Here is a 27,417-nt window from a genome sequence, read left to right as displayed (position 1 = left end):
ATGTGACTCACAAGGTTCCCTTTCTAGCAAAAATGGTGAACATTACTCGCCTGGGGCATTCTGAAGCTAGACGCTACTTTTTTTGCACAACTGTGCATAAAAGAAAGCATTGTAATTTGTTTTTTGCAATTTTCTCAGTTGGATTATTTTCGTCACATTGCAGTCTACTGAGAAGCCTATCTCTGCTTCTGCTCATCAGATTTTGGCAACTTTTGTGTCGTTTAGTAGCTAAATAGGTGGTGATTGCAATAAGGGTTTCAGATGGTAGCTAGGTGTAAACACAAATTTGTTATTTGCTAAAATTAACGTTAATTAAAATTTCAGTTCTTCAACCAAAACTTTGGATGACCACAACTTTTGAACTAGAAGAGCTAGAAACATGCTACTACCCTTGTTGCAATCCTTGATCCTTCTAGAATCTAGCAACATACAGATTAAGAGAATCTGTTCAGCAGCTTTCTCTAAAACCCTGTCAGAAGCTCTTCTCATAAAAAAATACATACAATAGAAAGAAAAAAAAAATTGTAGAAACTAATTTCATATTTGAGATCAGCATGCTGAAATATATGTACCTACAAATTTTCATGGCAATAACTTCAATATTAAAATTTTTTCACAAAGACCCCCTTAAACCAAAGAAAGTGGAGGTACGCTGCAGAGGAGTGCTCTATATTAATTTTGACTGCCACATGCACTGAATTCCAGTACAGGGGCATTTTTTAAATATCAGAAGTGAAGCTCAAGAACTCGTTCTCCACACCTAAACACCATAAATGGAAAAATTCAGATTTGTAACCATCGCAGGCTAAAAACTAGAAATGTTGCTCCTTAGTAAAGTTTCAACATTGCATGTCAAGAAAAGTCAAAAGACAAGTCCACAGCAAAGTATGCATGCAAATTGCCTACATAGTTTCGACACCAGTGATGACTGGACGGCAACTCATAACGAAGCACGTTTTCTGTATAAAAGTGCCAGTTCAGCAGTACACCACCAAAGCAGCAAGAATGAACAGGCAGAAAGGCACAGACCTGACTCTTCTTAGTAGGAATGGTTGTGTTCCTATTGATTAACTTGGTGAACACTCCTCCCAATGTTTCTATTCCAAGTGAAAGTGGAGTCACATCCAACAGGAGAACATCTGTAACATCTCCAGCTAAAACACCACCCTGTAAAACAAAGAAAAAGAAGTTGTACCTATTTCAACCAACAATGTTCCTCTGCTATGTTTACAAATTAAGGGGGGACGCGGGATCTTTGGGACCAAAAAATTGCGAAAAAATCGACTTTTCAATTTGGTCATAGTTGGATAAGTCTCATCATTTTCCATCTTAATTTCAAGTTTCATGGCTGAATACCCCGTAGTTTACGAGAAATCGACACGCAAAGGTGCAATTTTGACAAGATAGCTCGCGAAAATAGGTTAGAAAATGTCCGTTTTACGTCGCGTGTCGCGTCAAAAGTGGCCGGCGCAGCTACGCGACTTTGGACTAGCTTGAAAAAGTAACGCCTCAGCTTTCTTTCCCGCCAGAATGAAAGGTCTACTGTGATTGGTCGCCGAGAAAAAGACAGGAAACGAAATATAAAATGCGGCAATGCTATTGGCTGTTGGACACCACGTGCCGAAATTCAAGCGCCTCATTGGCCGGCGCCATTTTTTTTAACGCTCCGCGCACGTCCTGCGACGCCATTTTGAAAAAGACTACCGTGGCTTGAAGCCGTATCGGAAGTTCGCAGCGCGCATAAGTTTGGAAAAAATGTAAAAAAGGCTGCAGAAAGCAAGCGGAAGACACAAGTTCGTTGGCAGCGATGTCAACTAGCAGCAGCGGAGTGCCTGAGCGTGAACCAGCGGATGATGCGGCCTTGGTAGCCGTTCCGGCGTTTGTTCCGAGCGCGGTGCATATCGCGGCTGCAGAGGATGACGGAGAGCCGGAGGATGGTTTTACTTAAAAGTGATCGGAAGAGGGATAAGGGAATAACGAGGCACAGGAGTGGAATTCGGCGGTCGTGATAAGCGCTTGTTTACCAGCTTCGGCGTCTGCCTTCGACACGGCGTAAATCGCAGGCTCGGGCAAGGTTGGCAGCAACGGGTCAGATTAGACACATTTCTGCCCAGCGCTGATCGCGAGGATTGTGAAGCACACCGATGATAAAATCGCCAGTTTGGCAGCAATTTCTGCAACCTAGCGCAAGATGTGGACGCTAGCGAACGAGCACGTAGACGCCAACCCTCCATTGCCTGCGGAGCTACCGATGTCGTCGTAGATTTGGTAGTGATCAACAGACTGCTTCACAATACAGCGTGCACCTTCGAAATCATTTTTGCTGCTTGCTAAGCAGCGGCAACGGCAAAAATGTGATTCAGACAATTCACTATGCGCCTTCTAAGCTGTTTGTTTCGGAAAATTAAGCACTGTAATGTGCTTACACAGCTTCAAAACATTTTATTTCGTTTTTTGCGTTTTTCTCAGTTTCATTTTCTGCACCACCCTACACACTGCTGACAAGCTTTTCCCGGCTTTGGCTCGCGCGATTTTCACCATTCTTGTTTTATTTGAAAGCTGAATGATTGGACCTTGCAATAAAACCATTAGCAGCACTCTTAATAAAATATGAAAATATTATACGGCATAATTTTTCCTCGCCACTTTTAAGTGAACTTCAAAACACTAACTTTGGTTACAGAAGGTCTAGAAAACCGAAAGTACCCTTATTGCAAGCATCAATAATAGTAGAATCCAATGGGATAAAAATTATTTGAATCTGAGTAGCCAATTTTTTCAAAAAGTTGCCAGAATAATTTTACCGAAATTCTTGAATTAATAACAAGCGACATAATATACACAAAAATGAACACCATGTTTGAAACCAGCACACTAAAATACATAAAGGCTGAAGTTTTCATTATGCTAAGTCCAATATTAAAATTTTTTTCTCTAAGACCCTCTTCCCCTCTTAAGAGGGTCAAATTTTTTTTAATGAAGTCACAATTATGAAATCTTCAGGGAACATTAATTTTTATGTGCTGATTCTAAATATGTCATTTAATTTTATGCAAAACAGGTTCTTGTGCACTTTGTAATATTACACAACTTTTGCTGAGAGGTTTTAAGAAATTTTGCTGCAGAGAACATGCTAGAATGCATGCCATTTGCTTCTCTTGACATCAAGCTATGCAATAAAAGTAATCATCCTGCATGTCATAGAAGTTGAGTTACACACAATTTCGATGTTGTCACTAAAGAATTCTTCCTATTTGTGAAGTACCAACTTCAAAACCCCGTAACTCAACTTCCATGATAAGCAAGAAAGTAATTTACCCTTATTGCATAGCTTGATGTAAACAGAAACCAACAGCGTGCATTCTAGCAAGTTCCCAACAGCAAAATTTCTTGGAAGCTCTCGGCACAAAGTTACAGAAGTGAGCAAGGATTTGCTTTACATGAAAATAAATGGCATGTTTTAAATTTAAACCAGCACGCAAAAATATGAGTCCCCCTGAAGACTTCATCAATCACTAATTTTTTTTTCCAAGATATTCGAATCGTATTCGAGAAATTGATATTCGAGAATTTCCGAATATTCGAAAATTCCCGAATAGTCCACAGTGATCGCATACTGCACAGACTTTCATAAATTCGACTGTGGCAAAACCACAATATCTGGGCAAATTAGCCGATGATCGAGTTAAAAATTCAAGCACAGCAATAGAGGTTCTATTCCCTTCCTTCTCTCTCGTTTATCACGCGGACCGATCGTATTCAGACGCCGCTAGGCTTGACCTCGTGAGAAATTCCACAAGTGGGCTTTCCCACATATCACACGTGCTAGCGAACAAGGGCTGCGTTCCAATAGTCCCAAGTAGACGGCTACTTAGACGTCTAGCCGGACAGCCGCCATCTTGGACGCGTTCCATTTCTCGGCGAAGCAGTCTCATAAGACTGCTTCGCCGAAAGTCCACATCGATGCAGGCTAACTTGCTGTCTAAAGATGGCGGAGCTTATGTACGCGGATGAGCGAGTCGTGCTCTTGCGGGCGTCGGACTGTACACGGAGTATAGGAAAGAAAAAATGCGAGTCATTCCATTATGTTATTTGGTACGCAAACTAGTGGCTAATTAATCTTCGTGAGGACGTGCGATTCCTAGCAGTGAATCACGCAGGAGAAAATCGTGCAGTTGAGAGCTTTGCTACAGCAGCGGACGCTGTAGGTCTGTTTACGTGATCCGGCATCTGACGATGCCGGATCTTAATTAGCACCTTGATTTTAGAGAATACTCGTCGCTGTCGTTGGTTTCCTCGACGGGCGTTAAGACGGCTGGCGTGACGGTTAACAAATGTGTTCTCCTGTTGCTGTATTAGTTACATCAACTCTTTCGCATGCATTCCTTTTTATCTCTACACTCCGAGAGCAAATACACCGGCATGTTGCGAATTGATTTGTCTTTGCAGGATTAAAGATCGCTGCTGTATTTAGGTCTCTCGCTGTCTCCGAGTGCCACGTACGGCAGACAGCAGGTTTAATGTTCACGTATGTGTTCTCCTGTTGTAGTGTATATTAACCGTATCGCATTTCGCGCATATTGATTACAGTCTTTCGTATTCTTTCTTATGTTTACAGGACCGTCTGGACGAGCACGTTCGAGGAGCATGTACAGTTTAACATCAATAATAAAAGAATAATCGCATATTCTCTTTAGCGTCGTCTTCTGAGAACGGCCCCGTCTGCTAAAAGTAGACTGACCGATAGGCACATCCACCAGTCCGGTTTACGCGCAAAGTCATTGCAGAAGAAATTTGTAAACTTGTTGAAAACACGTTTTTAATTATCGTTATTGCTCAGTTTGTGAAAAATAGTAGTACAACTGTTCATAAGCTTTAGTTACATTATTATGCCGCGAAGGCGGCGTGAGCAGTAGACATGTTCCAATACATGGACATGTAGACTGCTTCCTAGACGTCACACTAGACGTCTTGTTAGACGTCTAGAGTATTGGAACGCAGCCAAGATGGCCGATGGCCGCTTCGAACAATCGCAAAGCAAAATCGCTTTTTTTTTTATCCTTCCGTAATACATTACATATTTAATGCCCACATCCGAAGAATGCGTCCTGTCGCCTTCATAACTCTCCGAGCATGACCTCCACCATCCCGTTTTGTAAAAAACGCTATGCAGGAAAGCCGACTTGCGACATGTCGCCGGAGCCTCTTGAAGGGGCGGGTCGAGTTGTCACAATAGGGCAAGGGATCCTGTAAAAATCTCGCCTACTACATAGTGCATTGTAACCCGCGCACCTCTTTAGTAGGCGTAACGGCAGGCATGACAACGATTGGAAGGCCCCCTGTCGTTACGTCAAAAAAATAGCTTGGCCGCTAAGTTTCAGTTTCTGAGCTTCGACGCTGCCCCGCGGCAACTGCAATTGTCAGCCCGCGCATTCACCGGTAGTCCAATCTCAGCTTCGCGCGGCTTCCGGACGCCGACTGGTGCGTTGCAGGTTTTTTCTTTTTCCTTTTTAGAAACCGTCTCGCTGTTCCGTTCCAACACCAGTATGTGCTCCCCGGCCCCTTGCTTGCATGTGTTGTTCTTCAAGCACTTTAATATGGGCGGCTCGTCACGGTCTTACAGGTGTTACCGCGATAGAGCCGCCTCATAACGCCTTATTACAGCTTCACATTTCGGCAGGCTGTTTCTTGTTTTGTTTTTTCGGGGGGGGGGGGGGGGGGTGGGGGGGGGGGAATTTTATAAACAGAGGCCTTTGGATGAACCAGGCATTTCTTCCTGTCCCTTGAACTCTGCTTAGTGGCACAGGCAGAGGCCTATTGGTTTACATTCTTTTTTGGCTGCCCCACCATACCTTTTGTCCCTTTAACTCCGAATGAATATGGTTTTACTAGTCATTTTATTTTGTGTTGTCAGTCTTGTCATTTTATAGATTTTATGGAACTCATTATAGTTTGGATACTGTTAAGCTGTCTATTCAAGTAGTATACACTTCTGTCCACATCATGTTTTTATACGGTACTGAGGCAGTCTAGTTTTGTTTTATTTTAGTTGCAAAGACCATACACTATTTCGGAAAAAATAAAGGCAACAACGTTTGCTTGTTTATCATTTTCTGAATTTTTTGTACTGAACATATATTCGATATTCGATCCGGTATTCGAAGCATTTTTTCTTCATATTCGCATTCGATTCGTATTCGAAAATTTCAATATTCGCACACCCCTAATTTTCAGGGAACATTCAATTTTGTGTGCCAAATTCTAAATATGTCATTTAATTTCATGTAAACCAAGTCCTTGTACACTTATGCAGTATACATGCATGTCTTTTGGAGAGAGCATATAGAAAATTTAGCAGGGAACTTGCTGAAATGCATGCCATTGGTTTTTATTGGCATCAAGAAATGATAAGCATAAAATTATCATCCTGCCTATCACTAAAGCAGAGTTATGGGGTTCTGAAGTTGCCACTTAGAAACGCGATGAAAAGTTTGTATCCGTTTCTGGAGTGGCAACTTGAAAAACCCTATAAATCAAGTTCTATGATAAGCAGGATAATTTTACCCTCATTGCATTCCTTGATGTCACGAAAAGTAATGTCATGCATTTAAGGGGGGACACAACCCTTGAAAACCGAAAAATCGATTTCGGAAAAAAGTCGATTTTTGGAAAAGTGCATATTCCGACAGTATGTGTCATAAACTACCTTTTTTGTAAATATCAATGCCTAATTCATCGTTAAAGTACTTCAAATTAAATATCTAACAAGCAGCGGCAGCCGCTGAGCTGCAATAAAGCGCCGCTTAAAATGCGAGGCTGCGATTGGGCAAAGGGTGCGCTCCTTGAGAACGCGGGGGATCGCGCAGGTGCTATTGGCTGCTTCACGCGCTGATGTGGCGGTCCCCTCCGACCGCCCCTGTCTCTTCCCTTTTTTCGTCGTTGGTGGTCCTTTGTGGTTTGTGCGTTTTCACGCTTCGCCATTTTTGTGATCGCCATTGTCGCAGTCTTTACGAACTCTCGCCATGCTGTCCGAACAGTTCCCTGCAGACTGTTGACTGTTGCGCGGTTAGTCATGATGCGTCCAGCAAAGCTAAAGATTCTACACGCGTTCGGTGCGCGGAAGTGTGCTATGATGTTTGTTCGGCAAAGCGTCCCGCCAACAAGGACTGTGTCGATGCTTCCAGCTGCGTAGCTTCTGCTACATCGCTACTAGACAGTGATTGCGTCGCCTTCCAGCGACATACCAGCAGCTTCATCGTGTGCAAGACTGCGTTGCTTCGGACATGCCTTGTGTACCGAACGCACCAACCTCAACAATTGCCACCTCCAGCTCCTGTCTCTCATCTACCGTCGCATCGCTCATTCTGGTTGCATCTCGAGAACCACTTATCGGATTTCCATGGGGTTTTTTTCATTCCATACGTGAATAAATTTGAGGGCAAGACAAGCTCGTTTATTCAGAATATTGTGTCTGGAATTTGCCATAAGCAATTAATATTGGCGAATGAGGTCTAATTAATGACACTAAATTAAGTGCTGTGCTAAACATTTACAGCAAGGAAATTTAGAAAAAGGGCTCTGTCTTGCCCTGGGGCACCTATGCAGGAATGACCATAATGAATTTCACAGTGACAACGCTATTTTCAAGTGACCTATGTGAGCCACTTTGATATTACTCCTGTAACTTGAGAACCAGCACCCACAGCTCCATGAAACCTGGTAGTTCTTCAAATGGTTGTGCTGTGAGCCTACCCTGAAAATTTCATTCAGATTATCTCAAGAAACAAAGAAGCTGGTGTTCAACGGTAGCCTCCCCCCCTTGCAGCAAAATTTCTTAAAAGCTCTCTCCAAAAAATTACATAACATATTGCATGAGTGCACAAGCACTTGCTTTAAATAAAATTAAACGAAATATTTGGAATGAGCACACAAAATACACGCTCCCAGAAGATTTCATAATTATGACTCCATTAAATTTTTTTTTTTCAAAGACCAGGGTCCCCCCCTCAAGTAGTGAATAGTATAGTCCCACCTGACTTAGTAATTCTCACCTGAATGGCAGCACCTACAGCAACTGCCTCATCAGGGTTTACTGCCTTGCTTGGCTGCTTGCCAAAGATCTCCTGCACTGTTTCTTGAACCTGAAAACACAATGAAGCTATTGTTACAAAAACCCCTAGTTGGAAAAATGAACAGCAAAACATTTAGCAATACAAAATGCATTGCAGATCACTTGATATTAATCAAGCTCAGTTCATTCACTCCTCAAGGAACTCTTGTTCCAATTAGGAGACGAAAAATATTAACATCATGGCTTGCTACACGTGACACTCAAGTGGTCTGCATGCAACACCAAACTGCTCGACCCTCTAGGGGACTTTGATGAGCCAGGCTCGTCATAAGCAGACTCATTTCTAGCTGATGACTAGCCAAGCTTGCATGTCTTCCGACAAGAAGGGCTGGTCCAATGCAGTTCTTTGGTTTGCCGACAGATGGCAGAACAAGTACTGAATGACCATGTTAGTACCATCTACAAAAAAAAATTGTGTCCGTTAGGGGGTTAGTGACATCACCTTTTAAAACTAAATAAAACTGGAGCCAAAAATTTTAGTTGTGTCACAACCAATCTCAAAAACAGCCTAACAATTTGGTATTTATATTTCCTTCTACTGGGAACAGCTGGTTTAGATTATTTTTACTGGCCTAATCCTAAAGCAAAACAAACAATAGTGCGCGGGCTGCAGTGGCATTGCGTACATTGACATTTTTCCAGGTTGCTAACCCAATGTCTAAATACAACGAACTGTAATGAACATTACGACATGAAAATAGAGAAAAATAACAAAACACAGTTTAAAACGTGTGTAGTACACAAAATTTCAATGCAGCATCCATGAGTCAGAAAAATTTAAGCCTCCAATCTAGCTTGACTTTGCAAAGCAAATTCCATTATGCAAACCAGGCATTGAACTAAATGCTATGCAGCACGGCACCGGCAACTGTGCATGCAACTTTTCAGCCTTTCTTTCCAGCCACCTGGAGCTGTTTTCACGAAGTCAGTGATGCTGGCTACATTTGGAATTCCTGCTGTGCCTAGAATAAAAGACCACTTTTTAAAACCAAAGAATAAAGACGGATGTTGCCAAGTTCTACGGTGTGCTTAAGAAGTGGTGCAACTTTTTTTTTTCCCCCTCACACGATGGAATGTTTTCCTAAAGGACACTGTAGAAGATTTTTCATTGCAGAGGCAGCTTCGGATGATACAAGAAAACAATTGAGCATAAATGTGTTGTTTGCAAGAACAGGGCTGCGAGTGGAAATGTGCGGTGTGCATAAATTCCTGAAGTTTTGAACCATTCATGGTATTTTAGTGAAATACCGGATTTTCAGGTTTTACTCAATAGCAGAACTTGAAGCGCGTCTGAAACGGATAATGAAACGAGCCTTGTGCAACAGCACACTAGTGCATGAAGAATCGCTAGCAAAAAAAGAATTATGTTGAATTAGGCACAAGAGTTTTTGGGAGATACTCAGCAACCTCTGGCTTCATAACATTGTCCTTCATAGTAAGCAGAGCAAGGCGTAGTGAACATGACGAAAGAAAGCATGTTCCCCCCCACCCCCACCCCACTTAAAAAAAAAAAACAGCAGCTAGAACCATGCAGAGTGCTGAGAGTTTCACCTTTGGCATCCTAGTCATGCCTCCAACAAGCAACACCTCTCCTATGTCTGTACGCTTCACCTCTCCATCCTGCATAGCTTTTTTGCATGGCTCCACAGTCCGCCGAATGAGGTCTGCTACAAGGCCTTCAAACTTGGACCTCGACAACTTCAGTGTCATGTGCTTTGGACCGGACTGGTCCATGGTTAAATAGGGCAGGTTGATGTCAGTCTGCAGAAAAAACAAAAGAACATTAAAATAAAGGTTCAATACATGAGCTAGAATTCAGGGTGTTTTTGGTCTATTCAACAAGCCAAGAAAATGAGAATCCACAGAGCATGGCCAAACAATGCAAACACCATAGAAAAGTGCTGTTCAGGACAGTCACAGCAAATGGATATTACAGCGAGAGCTGTAATGGAAACTGTACAAGCCATTTAGTAGAAGCAATTTAGGGGTACAATGGCAGCCGTGTAACATGTCAGGTGGATACCACTGACACATACCTCAAGGCACGACTGAGGTGTCCACTGACCTAGTGAGCCAGTTATATGCCTTCCCTTTCCTCAAAACCAGAGAAAGGTTCCGACTGCGAGTAAGGCGACAGTGGGAACTTGACTATTTGCTTCGTGCAAGCGGGCCCTAGAGTCAGTGATGTGTAGCGGGAACATGATCAAACTGAAGACCACAAGCGTAAAGAAGGCCTAGTGTGCACATGAGCATAGACCCGCCAAAACAGTCCTGTTGGGACGCCCAACCAGGCAGTTGCCTGTGAAACATCAAAATGGGCCTGCCACTCCAGACCTCTCAGGCACTAATGCCTATCAGCTTTCGCTGATTAATGCACTAAGCTTAGATTAATTTTTTTTGTTCTGAATGCTCTACACAGCTCTGAGTACAAAGATGATGCCCAACAAAGTGATAGAACATGGTTGTTGCTTAAAATGCTCTAAGCTTAAATCTCATGCACAATATGCTCCAAACAAAGAAAACACTTTTTCACTGCCTCGCAAAACAGATGTATTTTAGTGGTATGGTATACGAGGTGAACGTCAAATGAACGTCAGTACACATTTCACGTAGCTCAGCTTGAGTTTACAATGAATATGAATGCTCCACAGTACAAGTGAAAACAAACCCTCATTACAAACTTCTTTTCATAATAAATTTGACTTGCTTCTCCCAGATGTTCTTTTCTATGGGCGACGCTCTTTACACTTTTTTTTCAGGGATATAGTACTGTGTAAAAACCAGACTATAGGTCGACCCCCTAACTAACCAATTCTAAAAAGAAAAAAAAAAGACCTTTTTCAATTAAAAAAGTACCGAAAGACACCCTTACCTTGAAACAAATGCGACTCAACAGGCTGCAGCACAATGGTGACAGTATTCATTTTCATTTAAATGCTGCTCGTATGTACACCCGGCCAATTTTTTAACAGTATCGCGCGCCCATCGACCCGCGTGTTTGTTTCTTGCACACAGAAGTATGGTGCCGTAGAGCAAAGCCCTTCCTCTTCAAGAATCGCTGAATGCAGATGCATTCGGCAGTCACAGGCAGCGATCTTGCACGCAGCGCAACCTTTCCTTCCAATTCTGGATACGCTGCGGTCCGCCCACAAAATGATGTTTTCTTTTGGTTGCTGCAAGTTGTAATATGCAGCTTCTGCCTCCGCCAATACTGAATGCTCTTTTTGGATACTCCAAATTCGCACCTTACCGACACGTTGCTGTGAGCTTCTGCGTACTCAATTATGTTTTTCTTGAAGGCGACGATGAATTGCCGTCGGCTTCCGCTCATTTTGAAACAAAATGTGAGAAAGCAGCCTTTTAACAAAATAGCTTTGCAACAACACGGAAACTCAAAATGGCAGTGCGACAACGTTGCCACGCCGCACTGCTGCTGATGGCGATAGTGATGAAGGCTGTTGACTTCAGCCGCCCACTGTTGCAAGACTTCCGCAGTTTTTCCGCCAGTGACCGGTACATAAGACGGGGTTTAAAGTTTTCGCCACAGTTTTTTTAAAAAAGTTCGACCTATATTCCAGTTTTTACGGTAAGTGACCACATTGACAGGGCATGACTGTAGTATGTTTGCCGCTTTCATCATGGCGCTTGAACAACATGGCTGCCGTGGACAGGCACAGAAATCCACATTACCTGAACCGATGAAGAAAGCTCAATTTTAGCTTTCTCAGCCGCCTCCTTCAGCCGCTGCATAGCCATGTTATCCTTGGTAACATCTATCCCTTGCTGTAAAATGCACAGAACATTGCATCATTAACAAAAGCAAAGAAAAGTTGGAAGATCAATTAAACGTTTTCACAAATTATAATATAGCATTACCTCACGCTTGAACTCTTGAACAAAGAATTTTACAAGGGCATTGTCAAAGTCTTCTCCGCCAAGGAATGTATCACCATTAGTTGACTTCACTTCAAACACACCCTTCTGGATTTCAAGCACAGAGATGTCAAAAGTGCCACCTCCCAGGTCATAAACAGCAATGCTGCAAAGAAACAGCACTCAAGCATTAGTCACCATTGCAGTAGCAAATTATACTGGAAAGGAAAGACAAAAAAAGGACAGTAAAACATATGTATCTTCCCAGACAGAAAAGCACTTCACAGCTTTGGCTGCTTACACCACTTCTTAGAGCACTAGGCCACCATGTTCCGATGTCTCGGTGAAATGCACTCAGAGCTCAGTCATTCTTCTCCTCAAGGAATGCTCTTCCATTAGGAGACGAAAAATTTGACATCACAGCTCAGAATTATTTTAACAAAAAGTTCACTGCCAAATTTAGAGAATGTGCAATACAGACAAGAAGAAGAAAACAGATTTCACTACAACTTTTCCTTTTTCAATTTAAAATTATCAACAGTGCAAGAACTAAATTTTTCAATTTCCAGGTGCTAAGAAAAACTGCTCAAGCACTATCTCAAACTATATAGACTACAAGTACTACAGACAACCAACTACCCTTTGCTAATAAAACAAAAGAAGCAAACATTGTTTAAAAGCAGACTCAAAACAAGCTTCCTAATCTCATTTCTACTACTAATGTGCTTTGCTCCTCAATCCACAGTAAACGCCCTTCAAAACAACAATTCAGACTCCTTAGTCAACAGCACAAATAATGCAAAATAAAAAAAGCAGTTTTTACATTGACAGCATGAACCAAGACAACCCACCATCAGTTTGACAAACATCTACTCTAATTCCTAAGAGTTCCAACATTCACACCTTAGTAATGGCCTTTTAGTCTGATAAATATTTGCAGTAGGTTATTAACTGCTCCCAGTGATCAATACATATCCCTTTACGGGGAGACGCTGGTCTTCAAATGAACATTTTTATTAGAGATTTCACAACAAAATTACTATGTGTGCATATTTCTTCCTTCTGTTTTCAAAAATATAATTAGTTTCACTATACCACAATTAGGTCCTATATTACGGAAAAAATAACTGAAGACTAATTTAGGTAATTTCTTATAGGTTGTTAAATTTTCACTCAATATTTTTTTGCTTCAAATGAAATCAAGTTCTGTCCAAAGACCTCCCATGCAGAGCTATGCTATTTATAGTATTATTAATGTACATCATCATATAAAAATGTTCAATTATGTCGAGGCACTATAATTGTGAAATATAATTAAGCGACATAATACTGTTCACAAAATTTGATATGTTTGACTCAGCCATAAAAAATGACATAGCTCCATACCGTATTTACTCTAATGAAACGAGTTATTTTTACCGAAAGTAGAAAGGAAATGTCACCCCCCGCGTTACAATCGAATACTAGATTTAAAAACGCTATGAAGAGCACCAAACACACACTATAATTTCATGTGTCAAACGTGTGCGTTGATCGTACTGGTCAATCGAAATCACGCACTCCAACTCGCCGGTCAACCAGTACGCGAACCACAAGTCACAACTACTAGGACAAAGCGGCAACCTAATCGCAAATGCAAAAAAAAAAAGGACGACGCCAGTGAGAACAAGCCAACAAGAGTCGACGCCAGCTAGCGTCTCTGGCGCGACGAGCAGTTGGAGGTCAAATTAGACCTTGAAACTTTGTAAGTAGGCATTTTAAAAGTATATTGAACCCGAATATGCCATTTCTGAAAAATTTAAATTTTCGTGTTTTTTTTACCATTTCAAGACCCGTGTCTCCCCTTAAGGTCAGTATGATCTATGCCTGAAAAAGAAACTTAATTAGTGGACACTGGAATTATTAGAAAAGCTGAGAACTAAATGAGCAAACTCGGCAGGTTACTTCTAACAATTCCAAAAAATACATTCCTTCGAATTAAAATAGAAACGGCTTACATTTTGTCATCAGTCTTGTCCATGCCATAGGCCAGTGCTGCAGCAGTGGGTTCGTTGATAACTCTAAGGACGTTGAGACCAGCAATTTGGCCTGCATCTTTGGTTGCCTGCAAATTTAATTTTCCAATGTGTAGATAAAACAAGCCTATAGTGCATATTCAAATGCCAGGAATTAAAATTATCAGGAACTTGCCTGGCGCTGTGAGTCGTTAAAATAGGCAGGGACAGTAATGACTGCATTCTTGACACTATGACCCAGGTAGCCCTCTGAAACATATGAGACAAGCATATAGTAATTATAATTAATCAATAAAGGCATGTATGCAACTGGACAAGAGAAACCAAAGGTATCACCAAGCATGCCTGTAATTTGAATACTAACCTGCGGTTTCTTTCATTTTCATCAACACAAAGGCACCTATCTGGCTGGGTGAATACATCTTCCCATGTGCCTCAACCCAAGCATCACCGTTGGAAGCTCGCACAATTTTGTACGACTGTGTTTGCCTTGAAAAAAAGTTAAATAAATCTCAGAAAACAGCTACACATATAATTAACTATCACATTGTTCAAGCAAGCACTAACACTCACATATCTTTCTTGACTTCAGGATCTTCAAACTTGCGACCAATCAAACGCTTGGTGGCTGAAAGTGTGTTTGACGCATTGGTCACAGCCTGACGCTTGGCTGGCATTCCCACCAACCGTTCTCCGTCAGCTGTGAATGCCACTACAGATGGAGTAGTCCGTGAACCTTCAGAATTTTCAATAACCTTTGGTGTTTTGCCCTCCATGACTGCCACACAAGAGTTGGTGGTGCCCAAGTCGATGCCAATAACAGCTCCTTTAACTTGATCTGATCTGAAAAGCATAAATACATTCATACTCACATCAGCGTGATACCCCAAACGTAGCACCACCTGAATTCCTGGATGAAAAACCTTTGCTTAGCAGAAATCTGTGCCTGTTGAAAAGACTCAAGATTATAATTACTCTCCTGCAGAAAATAGCCATTTCTTGCTTTAAAAAAAAAAACAGTAAAGACACAAGCAGTCGCGAAACTACAATGACTACTCTTATCTGAATGACCCTTTATTTCTGCTTTTAGTCAACTGTGGCTGTACACTTGACTTGAAAATGTACACTGTGCAAACATATGCCTCAAGTGTGTGCCACATACAACACCCTGCCATTTTGTCTGGTCAGGATGCAGTTTGAGTAAACATTGCAGCTGGTGCTAAGCTACACCCAAGTGAGCAATCTGCCAGATATACTTATTCTTCTAGAAGGTTTTTCAAAACTAAATTTTATCTTATGGACACAATTATTTGAATAACCAACACAAACAGGCAAGATTTGATGGATCTAATAAGCGGAACACAACTATCACGATCACTAGGCCATCCACAACTACAAATGAAAACAGTACAACTGTACCAATTTTAATGCGCTGTGTCTCGGAATCAATGACTCACTTTAGCACAATTACTAGACTATACACACAAGACACACATGACTCATCAGCCATACAGGAAGGACTCTAGTGTGCCTCCATTTTCCCCGAAAGCTCCAAGATTTCACTGCACATGGCATGATGAGGAACATCCTTCTCCATATAGCTGATCCAACCATGTAGGTGCCAACCACAGGACTGAGCTAGTGTTCATGTTAGCCATGCAGCTGCTACCCACCGAAAAAGCAAAGCCTGAGCCATCATTCCTTTGTGGGTGAATATAAATAGTAGTGACCAACAGCACACCTTAGTCACCATCAGGCCTCAAAAGCCATGCCACTTTTGCAATTTTGCGGCAACGCACTTCTGAAGCCATGCTATAAACTGGAAAATCAGTCAGCACTGGCCTACACCAAACCATCTAGATATAGTTAGAGCCCATGCTGGAACAAACTACCATTGCCGTGCTTATCCTCTTTTAACAAATTTTTTCATTTCCACTTTAATTTTAGAAAACCACATTTTAAAAATGACTAGATACAGCATATAGCTTATATAATCATGCATCCCAAATGACAATTAGGTCTGCCAGCCAGATAATGATCAGGAAGACGTTTTGCTTTTCATCATGATTGCACACATAAATGGAGGCAATATGACACCACTAATGAAATTAATAATAAGCCATTTGAAACCTGCATTTCCAGCCGCAGTTGCTACCCGTCCTTTTCATAATTGTTAGGCTGGCTTCACACTTATGTTGCATGTCCTGATGACAGCGCACCAAATGTTTTGTTTTATGAAACAGAAAACACCAATGTGATTGATTACCATGATAACACCACATGCACCTTCAAGCACTAGAATGTGTATTCAATGCCTACCCTCGCCTCACTGATGCTAGTGATATCATTATTAGGAAAGTGTACAACATGGGGAAGCCAATTTAATAATTGAAAAAAGGCTCCACTCGAGTAATTAAACAAAAAAATTTTCAAAAGTAAGTATACATAAGAACTTTTGTCATTTCACTTCATGGAAATCTACCTCCACTACAGTATTTGAAAGGAAACCCCGAAAAAAGTGCCACACGGCTCACACCATGTGTGTCATGAAGAAATGGGGTGCAGGGAGCAAGCAGTGCTACCCATTCCTTTGAAAGTTTCCTAGCAATATCATGGTTGAACAAGTCTTGGGTCACTGACCAATTCTAAAAAAAAACAGTTTCAGAACCCCTACGGTTCCTTGTTCACAATGAAGAACCAGCCGAAAAAGCAAAGCCTGCTGCTTCTTACAAAAATTGGCCGGTACTTCATTGTGAACAAGGAGGCCATAGGGGTTCCGAAACAACTGTTTTTTGACTACTGGTCAGTGACCCAAGACTCATTCAACCATTACTACCTGACCAGACGGCGTTCCGTCAAACCTTGGATTACACTAACAATACCATTCGTAACAATGCCATCTAGCATTACTAAAAACAGAGCTTGAGGCTATTTGACACAGACTCCTGCATTCCCATTCATTGTGTTCAAGGTGTTGCCTGCTGTTGCTTCGCATTAGAAAAAATCTTTTGAAATCTACACTTTTAAAACACTACCGATTTTAAAGATGTTTCATATGATGAAGAAGTGTATCAGGGCCCTTGAAGGTGCACTTGCAATGTGTCAGTTGCAATTTATAAGACGCAATCTTCAATCAATTCCCACAAAAGTGGTATAACCATTACTATGAACAGCAAAAAAAAAAGAGGGGGGGGGGGGGGGGGGGGAATCTCGAGACATTACATTTCCAACATAACCATGTTCCCATAACAGTGCTGTCTTAACATGTGCTCATAAAAGTTTCTACTGCAATCCTAAAAGCAAATCAATTAGGATACAAAAAACTCTAATAGTGAATGAAAGCTATGAAACAAATCGAATTTCTTGTAAGCGAAAAACAAAAAGCAATGTTGCTCAACAGAACTTCAGAAATCAACATAAACATAACCCATGTTATTAAAAATACAGTTCATGCTTTGATGTGCACATGCAAAGTACTAATACAAAAATTTACAACCAGTTATGCATGAGCACAAGCACCAAGGTTTTCCCTAAAAGCGCAATTTTAATGCATCGTTTTACCTGAACCGACCTTCAGCACGCACCACAACCTCTACAGACACCCTGTCCACTCATTAAACACAGTAAAAGATACAGCATGCCAAGCCACGAATGAGCCTTTTGGCCAAGACTTACCACCAGCCCAAAACTTAACATGAATGCTCAAGCAGATGGCTTGGACTGACATTAGTGCCCTGAAGCATTGGCGGCTGGGACCAAGGCCATGCTGGGTGGCTGCAGGGCACCTGCTGTCATCAGCCGCTGCACACACACCATTCAGCACAGTCTCGAACTTGGCAGCCAATGCTCAGCATCGCTAATGTCAGTCCAAGCACCCACTCGAACATTCATGTCAAGTTTGCAGGCGACACTACAAGTGAAGCCCACAGATGAAGCAGAAAGTTTAATTTGGCCCCATATTCCTTCTCCCTTCATTGGGGACATATCCTCAACCATAATCCACGTCAACGTGTAATATAAACTGTACAAGAAAAGGTAGCAGGAATTGAGAGTGGCTGCTAAATGCTCAGTCAGGAGGCATTGAAAAAATTTTGGGAGGGCATTTATCCCCCGCCTTTGAGGGTACGACACAATAGTGTTAATGGGTCCCGCTAGTGCCTCCTCTTGCCCACGCAGACACAGTTTTCTTTTTCATAATCATTTTGTGAAAGACCACATGACATACACATTCAGTCCCGCTTTAACCAAGCCGTACAAATGCACCTGCATGGCCTAGGGTACCAATGTAACTGAAAACATGTCAAACGACGTTTGAATCCTGTTGTGACCTTCTAATCACCAGTTTTCTAATGTTTTGATCACTCTTCAAATCCGCCACTTCACATGTGACACAGTCACCTTTCCAACCAATCCGGATTTCTTGCTCACAACTACAACAGACGCCGCCGAATTTTCTGCAGAACAGGTCCCTTAAAGCTTTCGCTTTCAAGTGGATCTGCCATGCAGGAGCAGATTTGAAGGGTGGGAGGGGTGCACTAGAAATGCATGGTTCCCGGGTCCTCCGGCTCAGTACCAATTATATTCTAAGAAGGCTAGTGGGCTTGATGAAATACCAACCCAATTCCTCAAATGATATGCGGAGTGGGTGTCATTTTATATATATATAATCTTTGTGGGGTCATTGCACTCTCACTTGTTGCCACAAGTTTGGCGTAGCAAAGTCGCAACACCTGTTTTTAGAAGTGTTAACAGACTGCTTGCAAATAACTATCGCCCAGTTTCTCTGACTAGTGCCTGCTGTAAGCTTTTAAAGCATGTTATAAGCAAGCATAATTTTCTTGATGGTGAATCCTTTTTATCGACACCGGCATGGGTTCTGAAAAGGCTTGTCTACTGTAACAGAGCTCACCAAAACTGCTCATGATTTTATTTTAGCTATAGATGCCCACGAACACATCGATATGGTTTGCACAGACTTCACAAAAGCTTTCAGCAAGGTTTCACATAGTAAATTACTTATCAAGTTGTATAAAGCAGGGATTAGAGACACTATTCTGAATTCGATTAAAGCCTGTCTGCACAATCACAGTCAGGTAGTGCATGTAGCACTAGTCTACATGCACGACCTGCCAGGCGTTCAGTCAGGTAGTGCATGTAGCACTAGTCTACATGCACGACCTGCCAGGCGTTCCAGAAGGATCTCTTTTAGCGCATTTATTGTTGTCAATCTACATTAATGACATTACAGATGTTGTCCAGTTTCCTGTGGAACAGAAGCTTTTTGCTGATTAATTATTTATTCTTGAGTAACACAAGCTGACAACCAAATCAAAATTAACCGAGTCCTTCAATCTTTGCATCTTTGGTGTGACAAATGGGACATGGACATCAATTATACTAAATCGACTTTTGCACATATTACTAACAAGAAGAGTGTGCTGCCATTTTTCTAAAATATTGGAAGTAACAAATTAAGAAATGTGGATACTTTTAAATATTTAGGAGCAATGACAATTTACACTGGTATAGACATATCGACAATATGTGCTCAACAGCGTCCCAAAAACTGTATTTTCTAAGGAAAAAATTAGAACATGCAATGAAAGATGCTAAGTCAACTGCCTGCAAAACATTCATATGTCCATCCTTAGAGTACGCTTCCAAAAGTTAATAAAAAAGAATTCAAACAAAGCTTGCTCATTTTGTTTCTTCAAGGTAGAGAACGACACTTTGTAATGACAATGCTACATTAAGGTGGTCAGAAATTATACTCCATTTCATACATAGCAAGCAGCACTGCCAAAGCTAACGCGCCTTTTTGTGCAGGCTAAGTGCCGAAAAAATAGCCTTACGAGCAAAGTGAACACAAGTATATTTCGTTGAGAAAGATATTAAGTGCTGTGAACGGCAATTTCCTAAGCTTCGTTTTACCGCTTGCCATGTGTTCATTTTCCAACTCACCAAGACTTCGAGAAGTACGAATGATTTTGGCGGTCTGATGTGCGGCAGGAAGGGCAAATCGCCCTTATTCCATCCACGCATTAAAAATTGGTTCATGCTCAGCAGAAATTATACCAGGAGGGTCAGAGTACTGAGCGCCTCACAGCTTCGATTGTAATTTTCAGCACTACCGCTTCATTTCACACCGCTCTTTGTTTTCATCCAAACACTCCCTGAGGCTTCGAGAAGGACGAATGATGCATGGCGAAGTGACATGGTTTCGCGGACACACTACTTTTGCAGCCTCCACAGCGCTTCTTGCTATGTATGAAACTAAGTTTAGAAACAAAGGCAAAAATCCAGACTAAAGCTTTTTTTTTTTTAGATCCTTCAGGGGCAATCAAAAATTAAAAAAAATTCTCCCCCTACACTGCCTCAATGTTAGACTTAAGAGCGTTAGTTAGCTATGGGAACTACAGGAACGGTGTGCTCGGCAAACGTGGAAAAGACCGAATTCAAATATCCGCGAATGTTTCCTTTCCGGAAACATCCCTTGGATGGATGGATCGATGGATGATGAGGCTGAACCCTTTAAAGGGACACTGAGGAGAACTCTATCATTTTTTTTCGTTAGCAAAATCTGATAGTTCGGCATTTCATGGCTTTGTTGCCGCTTGTCCGGGCATGAAAGATGAATTTATTTCAAAGAAATTTGGATTCGAAGATGAATAAGTTTTTCCCGCCGCTCTGATTCAAACTCAGGGAACTCTTATGACGTCTCAGAACGGAGTGGCGTGATACGTGACGTAAACGCAGACTCCGTGATTTCTGACGGCTAGCGGTGCGGTGCGCAACCTTCCTTTGCCAGCCTCAGAGATTCGTGGCTTCCATGAAGTAAGGAAAATTCCTCCAAGGTGGCGCCGCTTGTCCTAGGAAGTCATCACACTTGTACTTGCGAGATTGGCCTGTGGCGGCGACACCTGTATTTTGGTTCTTGCTATTTTCTACATTAAAAGAGCTTTGTTTTCAGTAAGAGTGGCGTTTTTGTGATCAGGAGCTGCTATTCTATCGATACAAGACAACTTCAATTTCTCCTCAGTGTCCCTTTAAATCGGGCGGTGGCTCAAGCCACCTAGCCATGACTCGTAAAATTTCACTAGTCTTGATTTTAGCCACCAATCAAATACTTTCGCTTGGTTACTTCTACCTGCTTAAAATCTATTTTTCCTTCACTGTCCTTAAACCCAATGCTTTGAATAAATCAAACCCGCTGCTTTCCACTGTAGGGTGAAGTCCTTTACAGAAAAGTATCAAGTGTTCAGCTGTTTCCTACTCCTCTCCACACACACCGCACAACGTGTATCTCGTGGTACCCGACTCTATACGTCTTAGTCCGCAAAACTCCTGTCTGGCCTCGAACAACAAAGAGGTTCCCCTACAATTATCTAGATATTTTCTTTGGCAATTTCCTGCTTAAAGATCCTGTATGTTCCCAGCGCTGATTTCGTCAGCATCCCTGTTTTTCACAGAGCTCTCTCTGTTTCTTTAACCTTTTTCTTAACAGACAACTGCTGATTTGCCCCCCAACTGCTGCCCAGATATCTGCTTGTCAATTTTCTAGTTCGCTTTCCCCATAGTGTGTCCACATTTCTCATGTACAGGTACCTGAAAACTTTCCTAGCCCACTGCTTTTCCATCATTTTTCTTAATCGCTCCTCAAATGCTATCTTTCTAGTAGCTTCTTTGCTCTTGAAAGACGGCCATTCCATATCACCCTGTACCCCCTGATTAGAAGTATTGCCATGTGCTAGCCTCCCTACGCCACGTTGTTTGATTTCTAACTTTGCTTGAACATCTGGCCTCATGCACAGGCCTACATTGCCGAATGTCAGGCTAGGAACCATGACCCCTTTCCAGATCCTTCTTACCACATCGTACCTATTGTAATTCAACAGTGCCCCGTTTTTCATGACAGCTGCATTCCTACTAACCTTATTCATTACATATTTTTCATGCTCTGTCAAATACTCTGCACCCTTATTTATCCACCACACCCCCAGATACTTGTATTTATCCATTACTTCTAGCGTGAACTCCTGTATTCTATGCTCGCTGCCCTCCTCATAAATATCATGACTGCAGATTTTTCCTCGATAAACTTGAAGCCTAATCTATCTCCCTCTCTACTGCAGATGTCTATAAACTTTCACAAATCTTCCTTATTGTCAGCAATTAGCACTATATCATCCGCGTACATTAGTCCCGGTAATGACTGTTTAATCCATTCACCTTGCTTAAAAACGGAAAGGTTGAAGCCCAGTCCTCTCCTCTCTAGTTTGGTCTCTAATACCGCTGTCACACGGGCACTTTCAATCCTCATTGAGTCAATGCTCATCGAACTCAATGCAGATCGACGGTTGTCACACGGCCACTTTCAAGCGCAATCGAGCTCGATCCTGCTTGACTCGATGCCGATTCCTCAAGAGTGCTTGAGGTTCCAAGCACAATCGAAAACACTCTCGCTCTCATGAAGCTATAAAAATAAACACAAGTTAACAAAACCAAACCACAATTGTTGTCGTTGTAATTGATTAAAATGTAATACAGAACATTTTTCAGGTACTATGCCTGCTTATATGCAAACATTTGAAAATAATCTCTACACCACGCTCCAAGCTTCGCCGTCAGTGGCGTCCTCCTGCTCGTCGGCGCGGAAACTGTGGAGCGAGCGCGAGACAGCTGCTCTCGACTGCTGGCAGGACCGCCTAAATAATTTGCAGCGCCAGAAGAGAAACGCCGCAGTCTATACAGAAATCGCGGAGGCGTTGCGGGCCCTCGGGTTGCATCGCACAGCAGCAGAGGTGCGCCACAAAAACCTGGCGCAGATACTCAATGTACCGATTTGGCTACGGATTTGGCTGCAGCTGCCCCCGACTGCATAGTGTTGCCGGACATCGCCATGTTATGGCTGTCGGCGGAACATTTGGCGCCACTTAACACACGAGGGAAACTACTCAATGAGCATTGAAAATGCCCGTGTAGCACCGGATGTTTCGAGCGTGCTCGAAAATCTCGATGCAGATCGAGCTCAATGAGGATCGAAAGTGCCCGTGTGACAGGGGTATAACCCTTGCAGGTACAACATGAACAACAAAGGAGACTGAGGATATCCTTGCCTAAGCCCCCGCTGTATTTCTATAGGCCCTGGTGCATCTTTTTCCCATTTTATAAGCTCTCTGTAACCTTTATATATATATCTTTTAAAAAATTAATTACTCCATCATCCACTTCCAATGTGCCTGTATGTCCCACAAATCCTCTTGAATAACGTTGTCGTAGGCTCCCCTGATATCCAGAAATGCTAGCCATAGGAGCATGTGTTCCTTTTCAGCAATCTCTATACCCTGCATCAATGAAAACAGATTGTCCTCCAACCTCCTCTGTTTCCAGAACCCATTTTGTAGCTCCCCTAGCACCCCCTCGTTCTCCATCCAAGCATGCATTCTAAGACACAAGCAGCGCCATCTACCTCATGGATTTTGCACTACTATTGAGATTTACAGCCACCTTCGCTATATCCAGTATATTTCCTCATTACAATAGTTAATGAATTTTATAAACATGTGCATCACAACACGACAAATCGTTTGACCCCACCACCTGCGACAAACGGTTCAGCCGTAATGGCCATCTGAAGGTCGTCGTTGCGAATCCCACACATATTTTGGGGTTCATCTCAATTAGTGATTTTATCCTCAGGAACATGCCAAATCATTTGACACCACTTCAAACATTCTAGGTCAAATAGGTGGCCTCCAAATTTTACTCAAATGGTGGTCCTTGGGGGGAGGGGGGTCCCACTTCGATGGCCGCTATACTGGCACATAAACGACGGGTCGAAAGTATAGGTATCAACTGAGGCACCCACTGTTGCTATGCGATATATAGGGTCACATGGTAACTGTTTTGGTCAATTTGAACTTCACTGCAGAGACGCATCCTTGACAAACGTAAGTAGTAAGAGCTTATGCTCTTACTTCAGAGAGATGTTTAGTTCCCTGGTAAATACAGCGCAAGAATAAATCACAACAGAGCAATCAGGCCTTATGACACAAGTGTTTCTTTCCTGACGTCACTGAAGTCTGGTGAAGATGATCAAACAGGTGTGCAGAAATGTGAATGTTCAATTGATATCTTGTGTTGCGGGTATCTAGCCTGACGCTATGAAGCATCAAATTTAATTGTAACGTGTTGTGCTGCATTTCCTCCCTGTAACGACTCTCAAGCAGGGGTTACCAGAATCAATAATTAAACCAATAAATAAATAAACCTGCTAACCTGCAAACCAGTTAATTCAAACTAGTCACTAACTTTCTGGGCAGGTTTGGCACATATCCTGAACTATTTTCCCTGATTTTAAGTGATGGAGGTATAGGATAAGCTCAAGAAAACTCCACTAATCACTGTGCCAAAAGGAAGGACCTCTTAAATACTACACCTGCTAAACGGGCACACACTATCAGTGCATATCAGACTCAACATTCCAGAAAAGGGGGGGGGGGGGGGGGGGGGGGTTGTCCCATTCAGGAACTGCAAAGCACCTACGTCCCGACAGCAGCAACATGAGCATGTAAATGCTAATGTCGCTACTGAAGGAGAGTTGTTCTACACTCAGCTGAATATACAAAACGAAAAGCTTATGCACAACAGTAATATAGTGACGAGCTCTACACAACTGTACAGGCCAGAAAAGCTGCCAGTGCCAGCATGCATCAATGAAGTAGAGCAAGCAACATGTGAAGCACATTCTTACTTGTTCCTAACTTGCTGTCCGCAGCCATTCTTCTCTAGCAAGTGGTCCTGGAAAAAAAAAAAAAACTGATTACAGGGCTAGTAATTCATGATGCAAAAATACAACTCAACTGGCAAGCATGAACCTAAAGACTTCTTTCTAATGGCACCAGGGCAGCTTAGACAAAAGGTGCCACCGCTAACATATTTGGTTCGCACAACGTGGGCCGAAGACCCAGTTGACAAAGTGTTTCACACCAGAGAAGCTAAGCGCCAGGCCACGGGAAAGCTTGTACCCATTGGAAAACCAGTGGGCCCCCAGCAGCCCTGGGGAATGAACCCCACACCACCTGCATGTAAGGCAGATGCTCAAACCACTAGGACATCCCTATGGACTCAAGCAAGGACCTTTCTGCAGATTTTCATTTTCAACATCACACGTGTATCCTGATGCAGTGTAGTGTATGTCCGATTTCAAGTCTACATACATCTTATGGCACTACATCTGTATCATGGAAGGACTAGGTCACTTCAAATACACGGAGTTTATTATCACAAATTCACGTGGGCTTTGGCGACACCATAGTAGAGGGCTAGAGATTAATTATGACCACCTAGGATTCTGAAATCTGCACTGACATCACAGAACAACAGCATGTCAATGCAAAAATTTTGCCAACAGCAAACTTTTTACTGAAAAAAAAAATGAAGTTTCAGAACCCTCCCATTTGGCATAACAGTACCATGTTAAACTCGTGTGAATCCAATGCAAGTGCAACTTTCAGCATTTTCTCAACAGGCACTGTACAAACTTCCAAAGATAACATACAGACGTGACTACCTTGTTAAGTGCGCTGGAGAGCAGTGCCTGAGACACATTCCTAGTGCCATTGTCCTTAAGTCTATGCGGCTACGCTCGAGCGCCAGCACTGCCCGTGAAGCCCAGTACTTAAAATGGAAGTTCACTTTCTTCGCTCGACAGAGCACCGCTCAGGCGTTCTAGACAACCATGCTCACGTCTGAACAGCCGTTCGCATGCAGATTGTCCCGGGCGCTCTAGCTGTGCACTGGGGAGCAAGGGGTGCCAATTTTAAAGCAGGTACTGCGATTCATAGCCATTGCTCGCGCTGAACACATCCGGATATACATACAAGCGGCTGCGCTACAATTCCGCTAGATTTGTTTCACAGCCTACAACTCGACCACTCAATCAGCCAGCACACGACAGTACAGGTTATAAGGTTTCCTCGCGAAACACCAATCTGAGCAAGACCGCAGAATACGCAGAAAAACGTCCCGGCATTATACAAAACGCTATGCAAAAATGCAAATGGGTAATACGCACATCTTATACAATGAACACGGTAATGTATTTTACAGGGACCACTTGAAATGAGGTCGCTTGTTCACGCAAGAACCACAAAATAGTTGCCGCGCCCAATCATTAAGGCTCATCTACTAAACCCCGGAGAGAACGGCGAATACAAGTGTCATACAAATTATCGCTGCGAACGGACTACCAGGCTTTAATTTTGGCTGACTACGTCGAAATTTCCAATCTAAAGGGAAACGCTATCATACCGCGTGAGCCATGATGAGCTCTGACTGCACATGGCAACGTTCAGGGGGTGCAGAACGATTTGCGCATACAGCTGAAGCATATCACAAAAAAATATCGAATCAACTTCAGTCCAGCCCAGCTTTAAATCACTCAGGCTGAAACGGAAAGTGCTTTTAACATGCAACTTGGTCAACTTTGCAAACACCGGTACGACAGCATGCCGGCTGCTATCATTGCATCATATTCTTGGAACCAAAGAAGCCAACAGCAAAAAGAACACAGATTTAGAAAACGCAAAGTAGCTGTCTCCGCACTCAAGTGCAGCGGCCGATTGCACATTTCGAAAGCCATCTCTTCTTCTCTAGGCAGAACCAACTTGGCCACAAGAGCTTAGGCCTACAAGCTTAGCCCTGCAGCACTCACCTTGGAGGTAAGGGTGACAAAGCTACGCCGTAATAGGCTCTCCGTAACAGAGTTCGAGCTTAAAACTGCCCGAGACGATACTCTTGCTGCATTAAGCATTTTGTCAATATGAACTACCGAGATCCGCACCAATTAAATTGCCAAGTAACGGAGAGACGGAGAGCCCTCTGCGCAAGACACCACACGTGCGTAGTGTCCTAATCACGTGATGTTGAATGGCGATGCCACTCAGCTTTCCGCCAACCGCCTTGCCTCTAAGAACGTTCCAGAAAATGCGACTGGAAGGCGTCAAAGTGAGGCACTTTCGCCAATTTTCGTGAAATTAAATTATATTCCAAACCCTGAAAATACTGTATTGTGCGCATTCTCAACTGCTCTGTTGGATGTGAAGCAGTGACGTGAAGTTTCGGTTTTTCACGTTCGTTAACGAAACTACTCGAATGCATGCCCCAGGTGAAAATTTCCTGCTGGGAGTATGCTGGTCCGAACACTGCTGGGATTTTGGCAGATTCCCAGCAGCTGCTGGGACCAGCAGGCACTGAAATGATCTTTGACCTCTCGAAATTCGTGAAAGATTAACATCAGTAGAAACTAGGCAAATACCACAAATACCGTGCTGTCTGGTATTTGTATCAATTCTATTGTTCTAGTTCCTTCACGCAGAATTTGAGAAACCTAAGCTA

General features: G+C 42.6%; 1 protein-coding gene across 1 annotated transcript in view; it reads right to left on the bottom strand.

Moving 5' to 3' along the window:
- The window catches only part of Hsc70-5 (Heat shock protein 70 cognate 5), a 43,200-nt gene extending 16,251 nt beyond the window's left edge, over positions 1 to 26,949 (bottom strand). Inside the window, exons 1-11 of the mRNA XM_077646977.1 lie at positions 26,735 to 26,949; positions 24,773 to 24,819; positions 14,593 to 14,862; positions 14,384 to 14,508; positions 14,195 to 14,268; positions 14,002 to 14,108; positions 12,008 to 12,170; positions 11,822 to 11,914; positions 9,683 to 9,892; positions 8,052 to 8,141; positions 1,030 to 1,167 (exon numbers count right to left, since the gene is read on the bottom strand). Coding sequence (XP_077503103.1) covers positions 1,030 to 1,167; positions 8,052 to 8,141; positions 9,683 to 9,892; positions 11,822 to 11,914; positions 12,008 to 12,170; positions 14,002 to 14,108; positions 14,195 to 14,268; positions 14,384 to 14,508; positions 14,593 to 14,862; positions 24,773 to 24,819; positions 26,735 to 26,833 — 1,416 coding nt within the window. The 5' untranslated portion in view covers positions 26,834 to 26,949. The remainder of the gene's footprint in view (positions 1 to 1,029; positions 1,168 to 8,051; positions 8,142 to 9,682; positions 9,893 to 11,821; positions 11,915 to 12,007; positions 12,171 to 14,001; positions 14,109 to 14,194; positions 14,269 to 14,383; positions 14,509 to 14,592; positions 14,863 to 24,772; positions 24,820 to 26,734) is intronic.
- Between the last annotated feature and the right edge of the window lie 468 nt (positions 26,950 to 27,417).

This window comes from Amblyomma americanum, chromosome 1 (genome assembly GCF_052857255.1).
Source record: "Amblyomma americanum isolate KBUSLIRL-KWMA chromosome 1, ASM5285725v1, whole genome shotgun sequence".
Taxonomy (NCBI): domain Eukaryota; kingdom Metazoa; phylum Arthropoda; class Arachnida; order Ixodida; family Ixodidae; genus Amblyomma; species Amblyomma americanum.
This window is presented reverse-complemented; position numbering and strand designations above follow the sequence as displayed.